General features: G+C 51.1%; 1 protein-coding gene across 1 annotated transcript in view; it reads left to right on the top strand.

The window, feature by feature from the left end:
* Positions 1 to 674: 674 nt before the first annotated feature.
* Positions 675 to 20,538, top strand: part of LOC147092901 (serine/threonine-protein kinase MRCK alpha-like) — a 144,262-nt gene continuing 124,398 nt past the window's right edge. Inside the window, 1 exon segment of the mRNA XM_085975705.1 lies at positions 675 to 1,381. Coding sequence (XP_085831831.1) covers positions 1,198 to 1,381 — 184 coding nt within the window. The 5' untranslated portion in view covers positions 675 to 1,197.

A 20,538-nucleotide genomic window follows, 5' to 3' on the forward strand; every position in this document is an offset into this window, starting at 1 on the left:
GGGCGCGCCGCACTGTCGGAGGGGCGGTGCTGAGGGCGCGCCGCACTGTCGGAGGGGCGGTGCTGAGGGCGCGCCGCACTGTCGGAGGGGCGGTGCTGAGGGCGCGCCGCACTGTCGGAGGGGCGTTGCTGAGGGAGCGCCGCACTGTCGGAGGTGCTGTCTTTCGGATGAGATGTTAAATCGAGGCCCCCATCTGCTCTCTCAGGTGGATGTAAAAGATCCCACGGCCACTATTGGAAGAAGAGCAGAGGGAGTTCTCCCCGGTGTCCTGGGGCCAATATTTATCCCTCAACCAACATCACTAAAAACAAATGATCCGGTCTGTATCTCATCTCATGTTTGGGGTGAGCAGGAAGGTGTACGTGTGTGATATATGCCCACCCCCACCCCGTGCCTTTAAATAGAGGGCATTCACTGTGCCTGGGAATTCTGGGCTGGCTCACGCTGCCCGGCACGGCAAAGCCCATGAAATCTCTGCAAATCGCCCGGGAAGAAAGGAGCACGGGAAGAGGGCAAGCAAGTCAGTAGGGGGTGGGGATGGGAGAGTGAGAAAAGACATTCATACCATGGGAGGGGAAGGTCAGGGATCACGGGGTGGGTTCAAGGGTTGCTGCTTTTAACTGTGGTTTATGTTTTTGGCGGCGTGCGATGCGCATCAGAGCTGGCAATCTCGTCGCGAAGGGGACGTGGGCCGTGCCGGTTCACGGCTATCGACTGGCCCACCAGTCGATGCCAGAGGGTGCCAGGGAACGCCGCCACGAACCCGTACCGCAGCGAGTGCCCCCGGAACCCGAATCCCAGCGCCCGGCGGAACGGCCCCCACCTCCTGAACCCGTACCGCCGCGAGCCCCAAGCGCCCACGGGACCCGCGCCCTGGGCGAGCACCCACTGAACCCACCCAGCTATCACAGAACCCGCACCCACAGCAAAGATCAACAATAAACGCAGCTTTAAGTGATAGGCGAGATGTTTATTTACCTGCGGCTGCTGGGGCGGGGATTGGACGATGGGACTGACACTCATCCGCCTCAGGTGAGTGTGAGAGATCAGCAGAGAAAAGGGGAGGGACAGAGAGAGAAACAGGCACAGAGATCCAAACAGAGTGGGTAAAGGGCCAGACAGACAGGCAGGAGGTGGGGAAAGGGTTTGAACGACACAGAGTGGGGCCACAGCCAGGCAGGCGAGGGAGCCGGCACCATGTCGGCTGAGCAGCGGCTGCAGCAGTTGGAGCGGCTGCTGGTGGGAGGAATCGCCGGGGCCGGGGAGCTCCGGCTGGGGCTGAGTGTGGAGACCCTGCTGGATCTTCTGATCTGCCTGTACTACGAGTGCAGCAACTCCCCGCTTCGGAGGGACCAGAACATCGCCGACTTCCTGCAGTGGGGTGAGTCTCTGTTTATATATTTGTGGTGGTAAACTTTTGCCAAACTTCTGTTAAACTGCCAAACTTTTGTTACACTTTTGCCAAACTTTTGTTAAGCTGCCAAACTTTTGTTAAACTTTTGGCCAAATTTTTATCACCAAGTTCCGGACAGACTGGCCTCAGGTATTCCGAAGGGAAAAGGGCTTGTTAGCTTATGGGGCACAAAACATTGATTACACATGTCCAATCTGCTTTATTTGCCTGTACTTTAAGCATGTTTATTTTTTTGCCAAATTCCCACCCTCCCCCTCACATGTCACGCCCCCCCCCACTCACTGGGGTCAGGGTTCCACGGGCAGCGGGCACCCTCGACCGCCTCGCCCCATTTGGGAGTTGTGTGTTGGCAGATATTGAACTGCATTGGGGCACCGCACTCAAACCTGATGCTGTCCTCGCCCGACCCCAGTACATTCCAGCAGGAGTCACCGGGCAGTGATCAGGAGCAGGAACCCTGGCTAATTCTCCCCTCTCCCTAACCCAGGGGTCACTGGGCAGTGATCAGGAGCAGGAACCCTGGCTGATTCTCCCCTCTCCCTAACCCAGGGGGTCACTGGGCAGTGATCAGGAGCAGGAACCCTGGCTGATTCTCCCCTCTCTCTAACCCCGGGGTCACTGGGCAGTGATCAGGAGCAGGAACCCTGGCTGATTCTCCCCTCTCTCTAACCCCGGGGTCACTGGGCAGTGATCAGGAGCAGGAACCCTGGCTGATTCTCCTCTCTCCCTAACCCAGGGGGTCACTGGGCAGTGATCAGGAGCAGGAACCCTGGCTAATTCTCCCCTCTCCCTAACCCAGGGGTCACTGGGCAGTGATCAGGAGCAGGAACCCTGGCTGATTCTCCCCTCTCCCTAACCCAGGGGGTCACCGGGCAGTGATCAGGAGCAGGAACCCTGCCTGATTCTCCCCTCTCCCTAACCCAGGGGTCACTGGGCAGTGATCAGGAGCAGGAACCCTGGCTGATTCTCTCCTCTCTCTAACCCCGGGGTCACTGGGCAGTGATCAGGAGCAGGAACCCTGGCTGATTCTCCTCTCTCCCTAACCCAGGGGGTCACTGGGCAGTGATCAGGAGCAGGAACCCTGGCTGATTCTCCCCTCTCCCTAACCCAGGGGGTCACTGGGCAGTGATCAGGAGCAGGAACCCTGGCTGATTCTCCCCTCTCTCTAACCCAGGGGTCACTGGGCAGTGATCAGGAGCAGGAACCCTGGCTGATTCTCTCCTCTCTCTAACCCCGGGGTCACTGGGCAGTGATCAGGAGCAGGAACCCTGGCTGATTCGCCCCTCTCCCTAACCCAGGGGTCACTGTAGCTCTAGCCACCCACTAACTCAGCAAGGACGGGAATGGAACCTGGGCCCTTTGCAGTCTGGGCATGTTAGGGACAGATGTGTTATTCCTGAGACATTGCAACACTCTCCTTTATTAAATAAATAAAATGGTTACACAATTCCTCCCTGGTCTGAGTCGGAGTGAATAGCCTGAAAGAAAGAAAGTCTTGCATTTCTCCAGCGCCTTTCACCACCTCAGGACGTCCCAAAGCACTTTACAACCAATGAAGTACTTTATTGAAGTGTGGTCACTGTTGTAATGTAGGGAACGCAGCAGCCAATTTGCGCACAGCAAGCTCCCACAAACAGCAATGTGCAAATGATCAGATCATCTGTTTTAGGAAACAGATTGGTGCTTGGGAGTGGTAGTACAGAGGGAGCTTTACTCTATCTAACCCGTGCTGTACCAGCCCTGGGAGTGTTTGATGGGACAGTGTAGAGGGAGCTTTACTCTGTATCTAACCCGTGCTGTACCTGCCCTGGGAGTGTTTGATGGGACAGTGTAGAGGGAGCTTTACTCTGTATCTAACCCGTGCTGTACCTGCCCTGGGAGTGTTTGATGGGACAGTGTAGAGGGAGCTTTACTCTGTATCTAACCCGTGCTGTACCTGCCCCGGGAGTGTTTGATGGGACAGTGTAGAGGGAGCTTTACTCTGTATCTAACCCATTCTGTACCTGCTCTGGGAGTGTTTGATGGGACAGTGTAGAGGGAGCTTTACTCTGTATCTAACCCTAAGTGTAGTAATTGTTGCAAAATAATGCGCACAGCAAGATCCCACAGACCGCACTGTAATAATGACCAGTTTATCTGCGTTTTAGTGATGTTGGTTGAGGGATAAATCTTAGCCCCAGGACACCGGGGAGAACTCCCCCTGCTCCCCTTTGAAATAATGGACGAGGGATGATTTACTTCCACCTGAGAGAGCAGGCGGGGCCTCGGGTTAACGTCTCATCCGAAAGACGGATATCCCACAGGGGCTCGGTGTGTGTCGCGGGTCAGTGCTATCAGACAGGTTCAGTGTGTAGCTCCACAGTGTTGACCTGCTGATGGCTCCGTGATGTCGTGCTGAGCCTGCCCCTCCCTCACAGCACTGCGGTCTGGTGAGATACAGTTGTAACAAGTATTTACAGCACAGAAACATGCAATTTGGTCCATCTGCTCCACTCGAGCCTCCTCCCACCCCGCTTCATCTCACCCCATCAACATATCCTTCTATTCCTTTCTCCCTCGTGTGTTTATCCAGCTTCCCCTTAAACACATCTATACTATTCACCTCAACCACTCCCTGTGGTAGCGAATTCCACATTCTCACCACTCTCTGGGTAAAGAAGTTTCTCCTGAATTCCCTATTGGATTTATTAGTGACGATCTTATATTGATGGCCCCTAGTTCTGGTCTCCCCCACAAGGGGAAACATCTTCTCTACGTCGACCCTATCGAACCCCTTTCATAATCTTAAAGACCTCGATCAGGTCTAGAGAAAAGAGCCCCAGCCTGTTCAATCTTTCCTGATCGGTATAAACCTCTCAGTTCTGGTATCATCCTTGTAAATCTTTTTTGCACCTTCTCCAGTGCCTTGATATCCTTTCTATAATATGGAGACCAGGACTGTGCACAGTGCTCCAAGTGTGGTCTAACCAAGGTATATGGAGACCAGGACTGTGCACAGTGCTCCAAGTGTGGTCTAACCAAGGTATATAGAGACCAGGACTGTGCACAGTGCTCCAAGTGTGGTCTAACTGAGGTATATAGAGACCAGAACTGTGCACAGTGCTCCAAGTGTGGTCTAACCAAGGTATATAGAGACCAGGACTGTGCACAGTGCTCCAAGTGTGGTCCAACCAAGGTATATAGAGACCAGGACTGTGCACAGTGCTCCAAGTGTGGCCTAACTGAGGTATATAGAGACCAGAACTGTGCACAGTGCTCCAAGTGTGGTCTAACCAAGGTATATAGAGACCAGGACTGTGCACAGTGCTCCAAGTGTGGTCTAACCAAGGTATATGGAGACCAGGACTGTGCACAGTGCTCCAAGTGTGGTCTAACCGAGGTATATGGAGACCAGGACTGTGCACAGTGCTCCAAGTGTGGTCTAAATGAAAACCATTTCCAGAGAGATAGAATTGAAAAGCAGAAGAAGTTATGTTAAACTTGTACCGAACCTTGGTTGGACCACACTTGGAGCACTGTGCACAGTTCTGGTCTCCGTATACCTTGGTTAGACCACACTTGGAGCACTGTGCACAGTCCTGGTCTCCATATACCTTGGTTAGACCACACTCGGGGCACTGTGCACAGTTCTGGTCTCCGTATACCTTGGTTAGACCACACTTGGAGCACTGTGCACAGTCCTGGTCTCCATATACCTTGGTTGGACCACACTTGGAGCACTGTGCACAGTCCTGGTCTCCATATACCTTGGTTAGACCACACTTGGAACACTGTGCACAGTCCTGGTCTCCATATACCTTGGTTAGACCACACTTGGAGCACTGTGCACAGTCCTGGTCTCCATATACCTTGGTTAGACCACACTTGGAGCACTGTGCACAGTCCTGGTCTCCGTATACCTTGGTTAGACCACACTCGGGGCACTGTGCACAGTTCTGGTCTCCGTATACCTTGGTTAGACCACACTTGGAGCACTGTGCACAGTCCTGGTCTCCATATACCTTGGTTAGACCACACTTGGAGCACTGTGCACAGTCCTGGTCTCCATATACCTTGGTTAGACCACACTTGGAGCACTGCGCACAGTCCTGGTCTACATATACCTTGGTTAGACCACACTTGGAGCACTGCGCACAGTCCTGGTCTACATATACCTTGGTTAGACCACACTTGGAGCACTGTGCACAGTCCTGGTCTCCATATACCTTGGTTAGACCACACTTGGAGCACTGCGCACAGTCCTGGTCTCCATATACCTTGGTTAGACCACACTTGGAGCACTGTGCACAGTCCTGGTCTCCATATACCTTGGTTAGACCACACTCGGGGCACTGTGCACAGTCCTGGTCTCCATATACCTTGGTTAGACCACACTTGGAGCACTGTGCACAGTCCTGGTCTCCATATACCTTGGTTAGACCACACTTGGAGCACTGTGCACAGTCCTGGTCTCCATATACCTTGGTTAGACCACACTTGGAGCACTGTGCACAGTCCTGGTCTCCATATACCTTGGTTAGACCACACTTGGAGCACTGTGCACAGTCCTGGTCTCCATATACCTTGGTTAGACCACACTTGGAGCACTGTGCACAGTCCTGGTCTCCATATACCTTGGTTAGACCACACTTGGAGCACTGCGCACAGTCCTGGTCTCCATATACCTTGGTTAGACCACACTTGGAGCACTGTGCACAGTCCTGGTCTCCATATACCTTGGTTAGACCACACTCGGGGCACTGTGCACAGTCCTGGTCTCCATATACCTTGGTTAGACCACACTTGGAGCACTGTGCACAGTCCTGGTCTCCATATACCTTGGTTAGACCACACTTGGAGCACTGTGCACAGTCCTGGTCTCCATATACCTTGGTTAGACCACACTTGGAGCACTGTGCACAGTCCTGGTCTCCATATACCTCGGTTAGACCACACTTGGAGCACTGTGCACAGTCCTGGTCTCCATATACCTCGGTTAGACCACACTTGGAGCACTGTGCACAGTCCTGGTCTCCATATACCTTGGTTAGACCACACTTGGAGCACTGTGCACAGTCCTGGTCTCCATATACCTTGGTTAGACCACACTTGGAGCACTGCGCACAGTCCTGGTCTCCATATACCTTGGTTAGACCACACTTGGAGCACTGTGCACAGTCCTGGTCTCCATATACCTTGGTTAGACCACACTCGGGGCACTGTGCACAGTCCTGGTCTCCATATACCTTGGTTAGACCACACTTGGAGCACTGTGCACAGTCCTGGTCTCCATATACCTTGGTTGGACCACACTTGGAGCACTGTGCACAGTCCTGGTCTCCATATACCTCGGTTAGACCACACTTGGAGCACTGTACACAGTCCTGGTCTCCATATACCTTGGTTGGACCACACTTGGAGCACTGTGCACAGTCCTGGTCTCCATATACCTTGGTTGGACCACACTTGGAGCACTGTGCACAGTCCTGGTCTCCATATACCTTGGTTAGACCACACTTGGAACACCATGCACAGTCCTGGTCTCCATATACCTTGGTTAGACCACATTTGGAGCACTGTGCACAGTCCTGGTCTCCATATACCTCGGTTAGACCACACTTGGAGCACTGTGCACAGTCCTGGTCTCCATATACCTTGGTTAGACCACACTTGGAGCACTGTGCACAGTCCTGGTCTCCATATACCTCGGTTAGACCACACTTGGAGCACTGTGCACAGTCCTAGTCTCCATATACCTTGGTTAGACCACACTTGGAGCACTGTGCACAGTCCTGGTCTCCATATACCTCGGTTAGACCACACTTGGAGCACTGTGCACAGTCCTGGTCTCCATATACCTTGGTTAGACCACACTTGGAGCACTGTGCACAGTCCTGGTCTCCATATACCTCGGTTAGACCACACTTGGAGCACTGTGCACAGTCCTGGTCTCCATATACCTTGGTTAGACCACACTTGGAGCACTGTGCACAGTCCTGGTCTCCATATACCTTGGTTAGACCACACTTGGAGCACTGTGCACAGTCCTGGTCTCCATATACCTTGGTTAGACCACACTTGGAGCACTGTGCACAGTCCTGGTCTCCATATACCTCGGTTAGACCACACTTGGAGCACTGTGCACAGTCCTGGTCTCCATATACCTTGGTTAGACCACACTTGGAGCACTGTGCACAGTCCTGGTCTCCATATACCTCGGTTAGACCACACTTGGAGCACTGTGCACAGTCCTGGTCTCCATATACCTCGGTTAGACCACACTTGGAGCACTGTGCACAGTCCTGGTCTCCATATACCTTGGTTAGACCACACTTGGAGCACTGTGCACAGTCCTGGTCTCCATATACCTCGGTTAGACCACACTTGGAGCACTGTGCACAGTCCTGGTCTCCATATACCTCGGTTAGACCACACTTGGAGCACTGTGCACAGTCCTGGTCTCCATATACCTTGGTCAGACCACACTTGGAGCACTGTGCACAGTCCTGGTCTCCATATACCTTGGTCAGACCACACTTGGAGCACTGTGCACAGTCCTGGTCTCCATATACCTCGGTTAGACCACACTTGGAGCACTGTGCACAGTCCTGGTCTCCACATACCTTGGTTAGACCACACTCGGAGCACTGTGCACAGTCCTGGTCTCCATATACCTTGGTTAGACCACACTTGGAGCACTGTGCACATTCTGGTCTCCATATACCTTGGTTAGACCACACTTGGAGCACTGTGCACAGTCCTGGTCTCTGTTACAAGAAAGATTTACAAGGATGATCCCAGAACTGAGAGGTTATAACTATCAGGAAAGATTGAACAGGCCGGGGCTCTTTTCTCTAGAAAGGAGAAGGCTGAGGGGGTGACCTGATCGAGGTCTTTAAGATTATGAAAGGGTTCGATAGGGTCGACGTAGAGAAGATGTTTCCACTTGTGGGGGAGACCAGAACGAGGGGCCATCAATATAAGACAGTCACTAATAAATCCAATCGGGAATTCAGGAGAAACTTCTTTACCCAGAGAGTGGTGAGAATGTGGAACTCGCTACCACAGGGAGTGGTTGAGGCGAATAGTATCGATGTGTTTAAGGGGAAGCTGAATAAACACATGAGGGAGAAAGGAATAGAGGGATATGGTGATGGGGTGAGATGGAGACAGCTGAAGGCACGGCCGCCAATGGAGAAGCGATTAAAATCGGGGGATGCTCAAGAGGCCAGAATTGGAGGAACGCAGAGATCTCGGGGTGGTTTGTGGGGCTGGAGGATGTTACAGAGATCGGGAGGGGGTGAGGGCCGTGGAGAGATTTGAAAACAAGGATGAGAATTTTGAAATCCGAGGCGTTGCTTAACCGGGAGCCAATGTCGGTCAGCGAGCACAGGGGGTGATGGGTGAACGGGACTTGGTGCGAGTTAGGACACGGGACAGCAGAGTTTTGGATGAGCTCAAGGTTACAGAGGGTAGAACGTGGGAGGCCAGCCAGGCGTGCATTGGAATAGTCAAGTCTGGAGGCAACAGAGGCTTGGATGAGGGTTTCAGCAGCAGCACTGATGATCAGCAGCAAATCCGCTAAATTGCCAGCAGATTCCTCACTTGTGAAATAATATTCAATGACAAATGATTGGCAGTTCGGTGGACACCAATTCCGTGATGTCACTCGGGTGTAAGTGCAGAGTAACTCTTTGTGTGAGATATTGCGAGTCCCCGTGAACTGATACAACTGGAGAATCCATCCACCCAAAGCGGGACTGCAGACACCAGGGTTACAACCTCACTGTATATACGGGGTAGAGTACTGGTAGGTACAGGTCTGTCAGTATAACACTGGGGTAGAGTACTGGTAGGTACAGGTCTGTCAGTATAACACTGGGGTACAGTACTGGTAGGTACAGGTCTGTCAGTATAACACTGGGGTACAGTACTGGTGGGTACAGGTCTGTCAGTATAACACTGGGGTACAGTACTGGTGGGTACAGGTCTGTCGCTGTATAACACTGGGGTATAGAACTGGTGGGTACAGGTCTGTCGCTTTATAACTGGGGTACAGTACTGGTGGGTACAGGTCTGTCACTGTATAACACTGGGGTACAGTACTAGTGGGTACAGGTCTGTCGCTGTATAACACGGGTGCAGTACTGGTGGGTACAGGTCTGTCGCTGTATAACACGGGTACAGTACTGGTGGGTACAGGTCTGTCACTATAACGGGTACAGTACTAGTGGGTACAGGTCTGTCACTGTATAACACGGGTGCAGTACTGGTGGGTACAGGTCTGTCGTTTAACATGGGTACAGTACTGGTGGGCACAGGTCTATAACACTGGGGTAGAGTACTGGTAGGTACAGGCCTGTCACTGTATAACACTGGGGTACAGTACTGGTGGGTACAGGTCTGTCGCTGTATAACACTGGGGTGCAGTACTGGTGGGTACAGGTCTGTCACTGTATAACACGGGTGCAGTACTGGTGGGTACAGGTCTGTCGTTGTTTAACACGGGTACAGTACTGCTGGGCACAGGTCTATAACACTGGGGTAGAGTACTGGTAGGTACAGTCCTGTCACTGTATAACACTGAGGTACAGTACTGGTGGGTACAGGTCTGTCACTGTATAACACGGGTACAGTACTGGTGGGTACAGGTCTGTCACTGTATAACACGGGTACAGTACTGGTGGGTACAGGTCTGTCGCTGTATAACACTGGGGTACAGTACTGGTGGGTACAGGTCTGTCACTGTATAACACTGGGGTACAGTACTGGTGGGTACAGGTCTGTCACTGTATAACACGGGTACAGTACTGGTGGGTACAGGTCTGTCGCTGTATAACACTGGGGTACAGTACTGGTAGGTACAGGTCTGTCACTGTATAACACGGGTACAGTACTGGTGGGTACAGGTCTGTCACTGTATAACACTGGGGTACAGTACTGGTGGGTACAGGTCTGTCGCTATAACACTGGTACAGTACTGGTGGGTACAGGTCTGTCACTGTATAACACGGGTACAGTACTGCTGGGCACAGGTCTATAACACTGGGGTAGAGTACTGGTAGGTACAGTCCTGTCACTGTATAACACTGAGGTACAGTACTGGTGGGTACAGGTCTGTCACTGTATAACACGGGTACAGTACTGGTGGGTACAGGTCTGTCGCTGTATAACACTGGGGTACAGTACTGGTGGGTACAGGTCTGTCGCTGTATAACACTGGGGTACAGTACTGGTGGGTACAGGTCTGTCACTAACACTGGGGTACAGTACTGGTGGGTACAGGTCTGTCACCAACACTGGGGTACAGGTCTGTCACTGTATAACACTGGTACAGTACTGGTGGGTACAGGTCTGTCACTGTATAATGGGTACAGTACTGGTGGGTACAGGTCTGTCACTGTATAACACTGGGGTACAGTACTGGTGGGTACAGGTCTGTCACTGTATAACACGGGTACAGTACTGGTGGGTACAGGTCTGTCGCTGTATAACACGGGGGTACAGTACTGGTAGGTACAGGTCTGTCACTGTATAACATGGGTACAGTACTGGTGGGTACAGGTCTGTCACTGTATAACACTGGGGTACAGTACTGGTGGGTACAGGTCTGTCGCTGTATAACACAGGTACAGTACTGGTGGGTACAGGTCTGTCACTGTATAACATTAGGGTACAGTACTGGTGGGTACAGGTCTGTCACTGTATAACACTGGGGTACAGTACTGGTGGGTACAGGTCTGTCACTGTATAACATTAGGGTACAGTACTGGTGGGTACAGGTCTGTCACTGTATAACACTGGGGTACAGTACTGGTGGGTACAGGTCTGTCACTAACACTGGGGTACAGTACTGGTGGGTACAGGTCTGTCACTAACACTGGGGTACAGTACTGGTGGGTACAGGTCTGTCACTGTATAACACGGGTGCAGTACTGGTGGGTACAGGTCTGTCGTTTAACACGGGTACAGTACTGGCGGGCACAGGTCTATAACACTGGGGTAGAGTACTGGTAGGTACAGGCCTGTCACTGTATAACACTGGGGTACAGTACTGGTGGGTACAGGTCTGTCGCTGTATAACACTGGGGTACAGTAATGGTGGGTACAGGTATGTCGCTGTATAACACTGGGGTACAGTACTGGTGGGTCCAGGTCTGTCACTAACACTGGGGTACAGTACTGGTGGGTACAGGTCTGTCACTAACACTGGGGTACAGTACTGGTGGGTACAGGTCTGTCGCTGTATAACGGGTACAGTACTGGTGGGTACAGGTCTGTCACTGTATAACACTGGGGTACAGTACTGGTGGGTACAGGTCTGTCAACCTTTAACACTGGGGTACAGAACTGGTGGGTACAGGTCTGTCACTAACACTGGGGTACAGTACTGGTGGGTACAGGTCTGTCACTGTATAACACTGGGGTACAGAACTGGTGGGTACAGGTCTGTCACTAACACTGGGGTACAGTACTGGTGGGTACAGGTCTGTCACTGTATAACACTGGGGTACAGTACTGGTGGGTACAGGTCTGTTGCTGTATAACACTGGGTACAGTACTGGTGGGTACAGGTCTGTCACTGTATAACGGGTACAGTACTGGTGGGTACAGGTCTGTCCCTGTATAACACTGGGGTACTGTACTGGTGGGTACAGGTCTGTCACTGTATGACACGGGTACAGTACTGGTGGGTACAGGTCTGTCGCTGTATAACACTGGGGTACAGTAATGGTGGGTACAGGTATGTCGCTGTATAACACTGGGGTACAGTACTGGTGGGTCCAGGTCTGTCACTAACACTGGGGTACAGTACTGGTGGGTACAGGTCTGTCACTAACACTGGGGTACAGTACTGGTGGGTACAGGTCTGTCGCTGTATAACGGGTACAGTACTGGTGGGTACAGGTCTGTCACTGTATAACACTGGGGTACAGTACTGGTGGGTACAGGTCTGTCAACCTTTAACACTGGGGTACAGAACTGGTGGGTACAGGTCTGTCACTAACACTGGGGTACAGTACTGGTGGGTACAGGTCTGTCACTGTATAACACTGGGGTACAGAACTGGTGGGTACAGGTCTGTCACTAACACTGGGGTACAGTACTGGTGGGTACAGGTCTGTCACTGTATAACACTGGGGTACAGTACTGGTGGGTACAGGTCTGTTGCTGTATAACACTGGGTACAGTACTGGTGGGTACAGGTCTGTCACTGTATAACGGGTACAGTACTGGTGGGTACAGGTCTGTCCCTGTATAACACTGGGGTACTGTACTGGTGGGTACAGGTCTGTCACTATATGACACGGGTACAGTACTGGTGGGTACAGGTCTGTCACTGTATAACACTGGGGTACAGTACTGGTGGGTACAGGTCTGTTGCTGTATAACACGGGTACAGTACTGGTGGGTACAGGTCTGTCACTGTATAACATTGGGGTACAGTACTGGTGGGTACAGGTCTGTCACTGTATAACAGTGGGGTACAGTACTGGTGGGTACAGGTCTGTCACTAACACTAGTGTACAGTACTGGTGGGTACAGGTCTGTCACTACAACACGGGTACAGTACTGGTGGGTACAGGTCTGTCACTACAACACGGGTACAGTACTGGTGGGTACAGGTCTGTCACTACAACACGGGTACAGTGCTGGTGGGTACTGGTCTGTCACTATAACACTGGGGTACAGTGCTGGTGGGTACTGGTCTGTCGCTGTATAACACTGGGGTACAGTACTGGTGGGTACAGGTCTGTCACTGTATAACACTGGGGTACAGTGCTGGTGGGTACTGGTCTGTCACTGCATAACACTGGGGTACTGTACTGGTGGGTACAGGTCTGTCACTGTATAACACTGGGGTACGGTACTGGTGGGTACAGGTCTGTCACTATAACACTGGGGTACAGTATTGGTGGGTACAGGTCTGTCAATTCAATTCAATTCAATTCAAATCGCTTTATTGTCATGATGACAAGGTACATCTTATGTTGCCAAAGCATCGAAAAACATTCATGGTTGAACACATAAACACAGATCTATCCATACAGTGTATAAACAGATATATCCCTGAGTGTATAAATATCCATTCATATAATTTGTATATACTCTTTTCTTATATTTAGTGGTTGTCCCTCTGTTTATGACAAGCTGTATCATAGTGTGCTGCTAAGGTTACACAATTTCTCTCTTCCCCTAGTAGGTATGGGAGTTTTTGGTCGTCATTCAAATTTCTGAATTCCGGGCATATTTTTGTGAATTTTGGGTAGAAATAATCCCTTATGCCCTGATATTTTCTACAAGCTGTGAGGAAGTGCATCTCTGTCTCCACCACTCCCTGACTGCAGTGAGAGCATATCCTGTCCTCTCTTGGTATCCGGGTCTGCCTGTGTCTACCTTTTTCGATCGCCAGGCTATGTTCACTAAGTCTGTACATTGTCAAGGTTTTTCTCAGTTTGCTATCCTTTACCATGGTCAGGTAATCAGCCATGTTGTATTGTCTGTTTCGGGCCAAGTAGCAATTGAGTTTGTTTTGGGTTTTTGTTGTTTCTGCCCAATATGACAGATATTTTTCCTTTTGCTTAGTGATGATTGTGTTGGGTCGAATTCTTTGTGTTACCCTGTCACTGTCCTGGGGCTGGTTATTGTTAGTAGTTACTTCACTGAGTCCCAGGACTAGTTGACTGAGGGTATTCTTCTTTATGGTCCTCTCTTGGCATTTCAGGGCTTCGTAATGATAGCAGTGGGGGTTGCTCATTTTTAGGTGTTTCCAAAATTTGGTGGCTCTTTTTTTGGATAGTGATTATTAATGGATATTGGCCTAGTTCTGCCCTGCATGCATTGTTTACGGTTTTCCTTTAAGTCCGGAGGATACTTTTACAGAATTCTGCATGTAGGATCTCAATTGGGTGTTTGTCCTATTTTGCAAATTCTTCTTGTGGAAGCGGTCCCCACACCTCACCGCCATCACTGTATAACATTAGGGTACAGTACTGGTGGGTACAGGTGTGTCACTGTATAATACTGGGGTACAGTACTGGTGGGTACAGGTCTGTCTCTGTATAACACTGGGGTACAGTACTGTTGGGTACAGGTCTGTCACTGTATAACACGGGTACAATACTGGTGGGTACAGATCTGTCACTGTATAACACTGGGGTACATTACTGGTGGGTACAGGTCAGTCACTGTATAACACTGGGGTAGAGTACTGGTGGGTACAGGTCTGTCACTGTATAACCCTGGGTACAGTACTGGTGGGTACAGGTCTGTCGCTGTATAACACTGGTACAGTACTGGTGGGTACAGGTCTGTCACTGTATAACACTGGGGTACAGTACTGGTGGGTACAGGTCTGTGACTGTATAACACTGGGGTACAGTACTGGTGGGTACAGGTCTGTCCCTGTATAACACTGGGGTACAGTACTGGTGGGTACAGGTCTGTGACTGTATAACACTGGGGTACAGTACTGGTGGGTACAGGTCTGTCCCTGTATAACACTGGGGTACAGTACTGGTGGGTACAGGTCTGTCGCTGTATAACACTGGGGTACAGTACTGGTGGGTACAGGTCTGTCACTGTATAACACTGGGATACGGTACTGGTGGGTTAGGTCTGTCACTGTGTAACACTGGGGTACAGTGCTGGTGGGTACAGGTCTGTCGACCTATAACACTGGGGTACAGTACTGGTGGGTACAGGTCTGTCACTGTATAACACTGGTACAGTACTGGTGGGTACAGTTCTGTCACACACTGGGGTACAGTACTGGTGGGTACAGGTCTGTTGCTGTATAACACTGGGGTACAGTACTGGTGGGTACAGGTCTGCCGCTGAAAACCGGGTACAGTACTGGTGGGTACAGGTCTGTCACTGTATAACACTCGGGTACAGTACTGGTGGGTGCAGGTCTGTCACTGTATAACACGGGTACAGTACTGGTGGGTACAGGTCTGTCGACCTTTAACACTGGGGTACAGAACTGGTGGGTACAGGTCTGTCACTAATACTGGGGTACAGTACTGGTGGGTACAGGTCTGTCACTGTATAACACTGGGGTACAGTACTGGTGGGTACAGGTCTGTCACTGTATAACACGGGTACAGTACTGGTGGGTACAGGTCTGTCCCTGTATAACACTGGGGTACAGTACTGGTGGGTACAGGTCTGTCACTGTATAACACTGGGGTACAGTACTGGTGGGTACAGGTCTGTCACTGTATAACATTAGGGTACAGTACTGGTGGGTACAGGTCTGTCACTGTATAACACTGGGGTACAGTACTGGTGGGTACAGGTCTGTCACTAACATTAGGGTACAGTACTGGTGGGTACAGGTCTGTCACTGTATAACACTGGGGTACAGTACTAGTGGGTACAGGTCTGTCACTGTATAACACTGGGGTGCAATACTGGTGGGTACAGGTCTGTCTCTGTATAACACGGGTACAGTACTGGTGGGTACAGGTCTGTCATTGTAACACTGGGGTACAGTACTGGTGGGTACAGGTCCGTCACTAACACTGGGGTACAGTACTGGTGCGTACAGGTCTGTCACTAAAACTGGGGTACAGTACTGGTGGGTACAGGTCTGTCACTATTACACTGGTACAGTACTGGTGGGTACAGGTCTGTCGCTGTATAACGGGTACAGTACTGGTGGGTACAGGTCTGTCACTGTATAACACGGGTACAGTACTGGTGGGTACAGGTCTGTCGACCTTTAACACTGGGGTACAGAACTGGTGGGTACAGGTCTGTCATTAACACTGGGGTACAGTACTGGTGGGTACAGGTCTGTCGCTGTATAACACTGGGGTACAGAACTGGTGGGTACAGGTCTGTCACTAATACTGGGGTACAGTACTGGTGGGTACAGGTCTGTTGCTGTCTAACACTGGGTACAGTACTGGTGGGTACAGGTCTGTCACTGGATAACACGGGTACAGTACTGGTGGGTACAGGTCTGTCCCTGTATAACACTGGGGTACAGTACTGGTGGGTACAGGTCTGTCACTGTATAACACTGGGGTACAGTACTGGTGGGTACAGGTCTGTCACTGTATAACATTAGGGTACAGTACTGGTGGGTACAGGTCTGTCGCCGTATAACACTGGGGTACAGTACTGGTGGGTACAGGTCTGTCGCTGTATAACGGGTACAGTACTGGTGGGTACAGGTCTGTCACTGTATAACACTGGGGTACAGTACTGGTGGGTACAGGTCTGTCGCTGTATAACGGGTACAGTACTGGTGGGTACAGGTCTGTCAATGTATAACACTGGGGTACAGTACTGGTGGGTACAGGTCTGTCGCTGTATAACACTGGGGTACAGTACTGGTGGGTACAGGTCTGTCACTGTATAACACGGGTACAGTACTGGTGGGTACAGGTCTGTCACTGTATAACACGGGTACGGTACTGGTGGGTACAGGTCTGTCACTGTATAACACGGGTACGGTACTGGTGGGTACAGGTCTGTCACTGTATAACACGGGTACGGTACTGGTGGGTACAGGTCTGTCACTGTATAACATTCGGGTACAGTACTGGTGGGTATAGGTCTGTCTCTGCATAACACTGGGGTACAGTACTGTTGGGTACAGGTCTGTCACTGTATAACACTAGGGTACAGTACTCGTGGGCACAGGTCTGTCACTAACACTGGGGTACAGTACTGGTGGGTACAGTTCTGTCACTGTATAACGGGGACAGTACTGCTGGGTACAGGTCCGTCGCTGTATAACACTGGGGTACAGTACTGGTGGGTACAGGTCTGTCACTGTATAGCACTGGGTACAGTACTGGTGGGTGCAGGTCTGTCACTAACACTAGGGTACAGTACTGGTGAGTACAGGTCTGTCACTGTATAACACGGGTACAGTACTGGTGGGTACAGGTCTGTCACTGTATAACATTAGGGTACAGTAATGGTGGGTACAGGGCTGTCGCTGTAGAACACTGGGGTACAGAACTGGTGGGTACAGGTCTGTCACTAATACTGGGGTACAGTACTGGTAGGTACAGGCCTGTCACTGTATAACACTGGGGTGCAATACTGGTGGGTACAGGTCTGTCTCTGTATAACACGGGTACAGTACTGGTGGGTACAGGTCTGTCATTGTAACACTGGTGTACAGTACTGGTGGGTACAGGTCTGTCACTGTATAACACGGGTACAGTACTGGTGGGTACAGGTCTGTCGCTGTATAACACTGGGGTACAGTAATGGTGGGTACAGGTCTGTCGCTGTATAACACTGGGGTACAGTACTGGTGGGTACAGGTCTGTCACTGACACTGGGGTACAGTACTGGTGGGTCCAGGTCTGTCACTAACACTGGGGTACAGTACTGGTGGGTACAGGTCTGTCACTGTATAACACTGGGGTACAGTACTGGTGGGTACAGGTCTGTCACTAACACGGGTACAGTACTGGTGGGTACAGGTCTGTCACTAACATTGGGGTACAGTACTGGTGGGTACAGGTCTGTCACTAACACTGGGGTACAGTACTGGTGGGTACAGGTCTGTCACTAACACGGGTACAGTACTGGTGGGTACAGGTCTGTCACTATTACACTGGTACAGTACTGGTGGGTACAGGTCTGTCGCTGTATAACGGGTACAGTACTAGTGGGTACAGGTCTGTCACTGTATAACACGGGTACAGTACTAGTGGGTTCAGGTCTGTCACGAACACTGGGGTACCGTACTGGTGGGTACAGTTCTGTCACTAATACTGGGGTACAGTACTGGTGGGTACAGGTCTGTTGCTGTATAACACTGGGTACAGTACTGGTGGGCACGGGTCTGTCACTGCATAACACTGGGGTACAGTACTGGTGGGTACAGGTCTGTCACGGTACAACGTTAGGATACAGTACTGGTGGGTACAGGTCTGTCACTGTATAACATTAGGGTACAGTACGGGTGGGTACAGGTCTGTCACTGTAGAACACGGGTACAGTACTGGTGGGTACAGGTCTGTCACTGTATAACATTAGGGTACAGTACTGGTGGGTACAGGTCTGTCACTGTATAACACTGGGATACAGTACTGGTGGGTACAGGTCTGTCACTGTATAACACTGGGGTACGGTACTGGTGGGTACAGGTCTGTCACTATAACACGGGTACAGTACTAGTGGGTACAGGTCTGTCACTGTATAGCACTGGGTACAGTACTGGTGGGTACAGGTCTGTCACTAACACTAGGGTACAGTACTGGTGGGTACAGGTCTGTCACTGTATAACACGGGTACAGTACTGCTGGGTACAGGTCTGTCACTGTATAACACGGGTACAGTAATGGTGGGTACAGGCCTGTTGCTGTAGAACACTGGGGTACAGTACTGGTGGGTACAGGTCTGTCACTGTATAACACTGGGGTACAGTATTGGTGGGTACAGGTCTGTCACTGTGTAACACTGGGGTACAGTATTGGTGGGTACAGGTCTGTCACTGTGTAACACTGGGGTACAGTACTGGTGGGTACTGGTCTGTCACTGTATAACACGGGTATAGTACTGGTGGGTACTGGTCTGTCACTATAACACGGGTATAGTACTGGTGGGTACAGGTCTGTCACTGTATAACATTAGGGTACAGTACTGGTGGGTACAGGTCTGTCACTGTATAACACTGGGGTACAGTACTGGTGGGTACAGGTCTGTCACTATAACATTAAGGTACAGTACTGGTGGGTACAGGTCTGTCACTGTGTAACACTGGGGTACAGTACTGGTGGGTACAGATCTGTCACTATAACGCGGGTACAGTACTAGTGGATACAGGTCTGTCACTGTATAACACGGGTGCAGTACTGGTGGGTACAGGTCTGTCGTTTAACACGGGTACAGTACTGGCGGGCACAGGTCTATAACACTGGGGTAGAGTACTGGTGGGTACAGGTCTGTCTCTGTATAACACGGGTACAGTACTGGTGGGTACAGGTCTGTCATTGTAACACGGGTACAGTACTGGTGGGTACAGGTCTGTCGTTGTATAACACTGGTACAGTAATGGTGGGTACAGGTCTGTCGCTGTATAACACTGGGGTACAGTACTGGTGGGTACAAGTCTGTCACTGACACTGGGGTACAGTACTAGTGGGTACAGGTCTGTCACTAACACTGGGGTACAGTCCTGGTGGTTACAGGTCTGTCACTATTACACTGGTACAGTACTGGTGGGTACAGGTCTGTCGCTGTATAACGGGTACAGTACTGGTGGGTACAGGTCTGTCACTGTATAACACTGGGGTACAGTACTGGTGGGTACAGGTCTGTCACTAACACTGGGGTACAGTACTGGTGGGTACAGGTCTGTCACTATAACACGGGTACAGTACTGGTAGGTACAGGTCTGTCACTAACACTGGGGTACAGTACTGGTGGGTACAGATCTGTCTCTGTATAACACGGGTACAGTACTGGTGGGTACAGGTCTGTCATTGTAACTGGGGCACAGTACTGGTGGGTACAGGTCTGTCACTATAACACGGGTACAGTACTGGTGGGTACAGGTCTGTCGCTGTATAACACTGGGGTACAGTACTGGTGGGTACAGGTCTGTCGCTGTATAACACTGGGGTACAGTACTGGTGGGTACAGGTCTGTCGCTGTATAACACTGGGGTACAGTACTGGTGGGTACAGGTCTGTCGCTGTACCACACTGGGGTACAGTAATGGTGGGTACAGGTCTGTCGCTGTATAACACTGGGGTACAGTACTGGTGGGTACAGGTCTGTCACTGACACTGGGGTACAGTACTGGTGGGTCCAGGTCTGTCACTAACACTGGGGTACAGTACTGGTGGGTACAGGTCTGTCACTAACACTGGGGTACAGTACTGGTGGGTACAGGTCTGTCACTAACACTGGGGTACAGTACTGGTGGGTACAGGTCTGTCACTAACACTGGGGTACAGTACTGGTGGGTACAGGTCTGTCACTATTACACTGGTACAGTACTGGTGGGTACAGGTCTGTCGCTGTATAACGGGTACAGTACTGGTGGGTACAGGTCTGTCACTGTATAACACTGGGGTACAGTACTGGTGGGTACAGGTCTGTCACTATAACGCGGGTACAGTACTAGTGGGTACAGGTCTGTCACTGTATAACACGGGTGCAGT

Source organism: Somniosus microcephalus, unplaced genomic scaffold (assembly GCF_052327205.1).
Source record: "Somniosus microcephalus isolate GS21.2 unplaced genomic scaffold, FLI_Smic_1.0 unresolved_chr2, whole genome shotgun sequence".
Classification (NCBI taxonomy): Eukaryota; Metazoa; Chordata; class Chondrichthyes; order Squaliformes; family Somniosidae; genus Somniosus; species Somniosus microcephalus.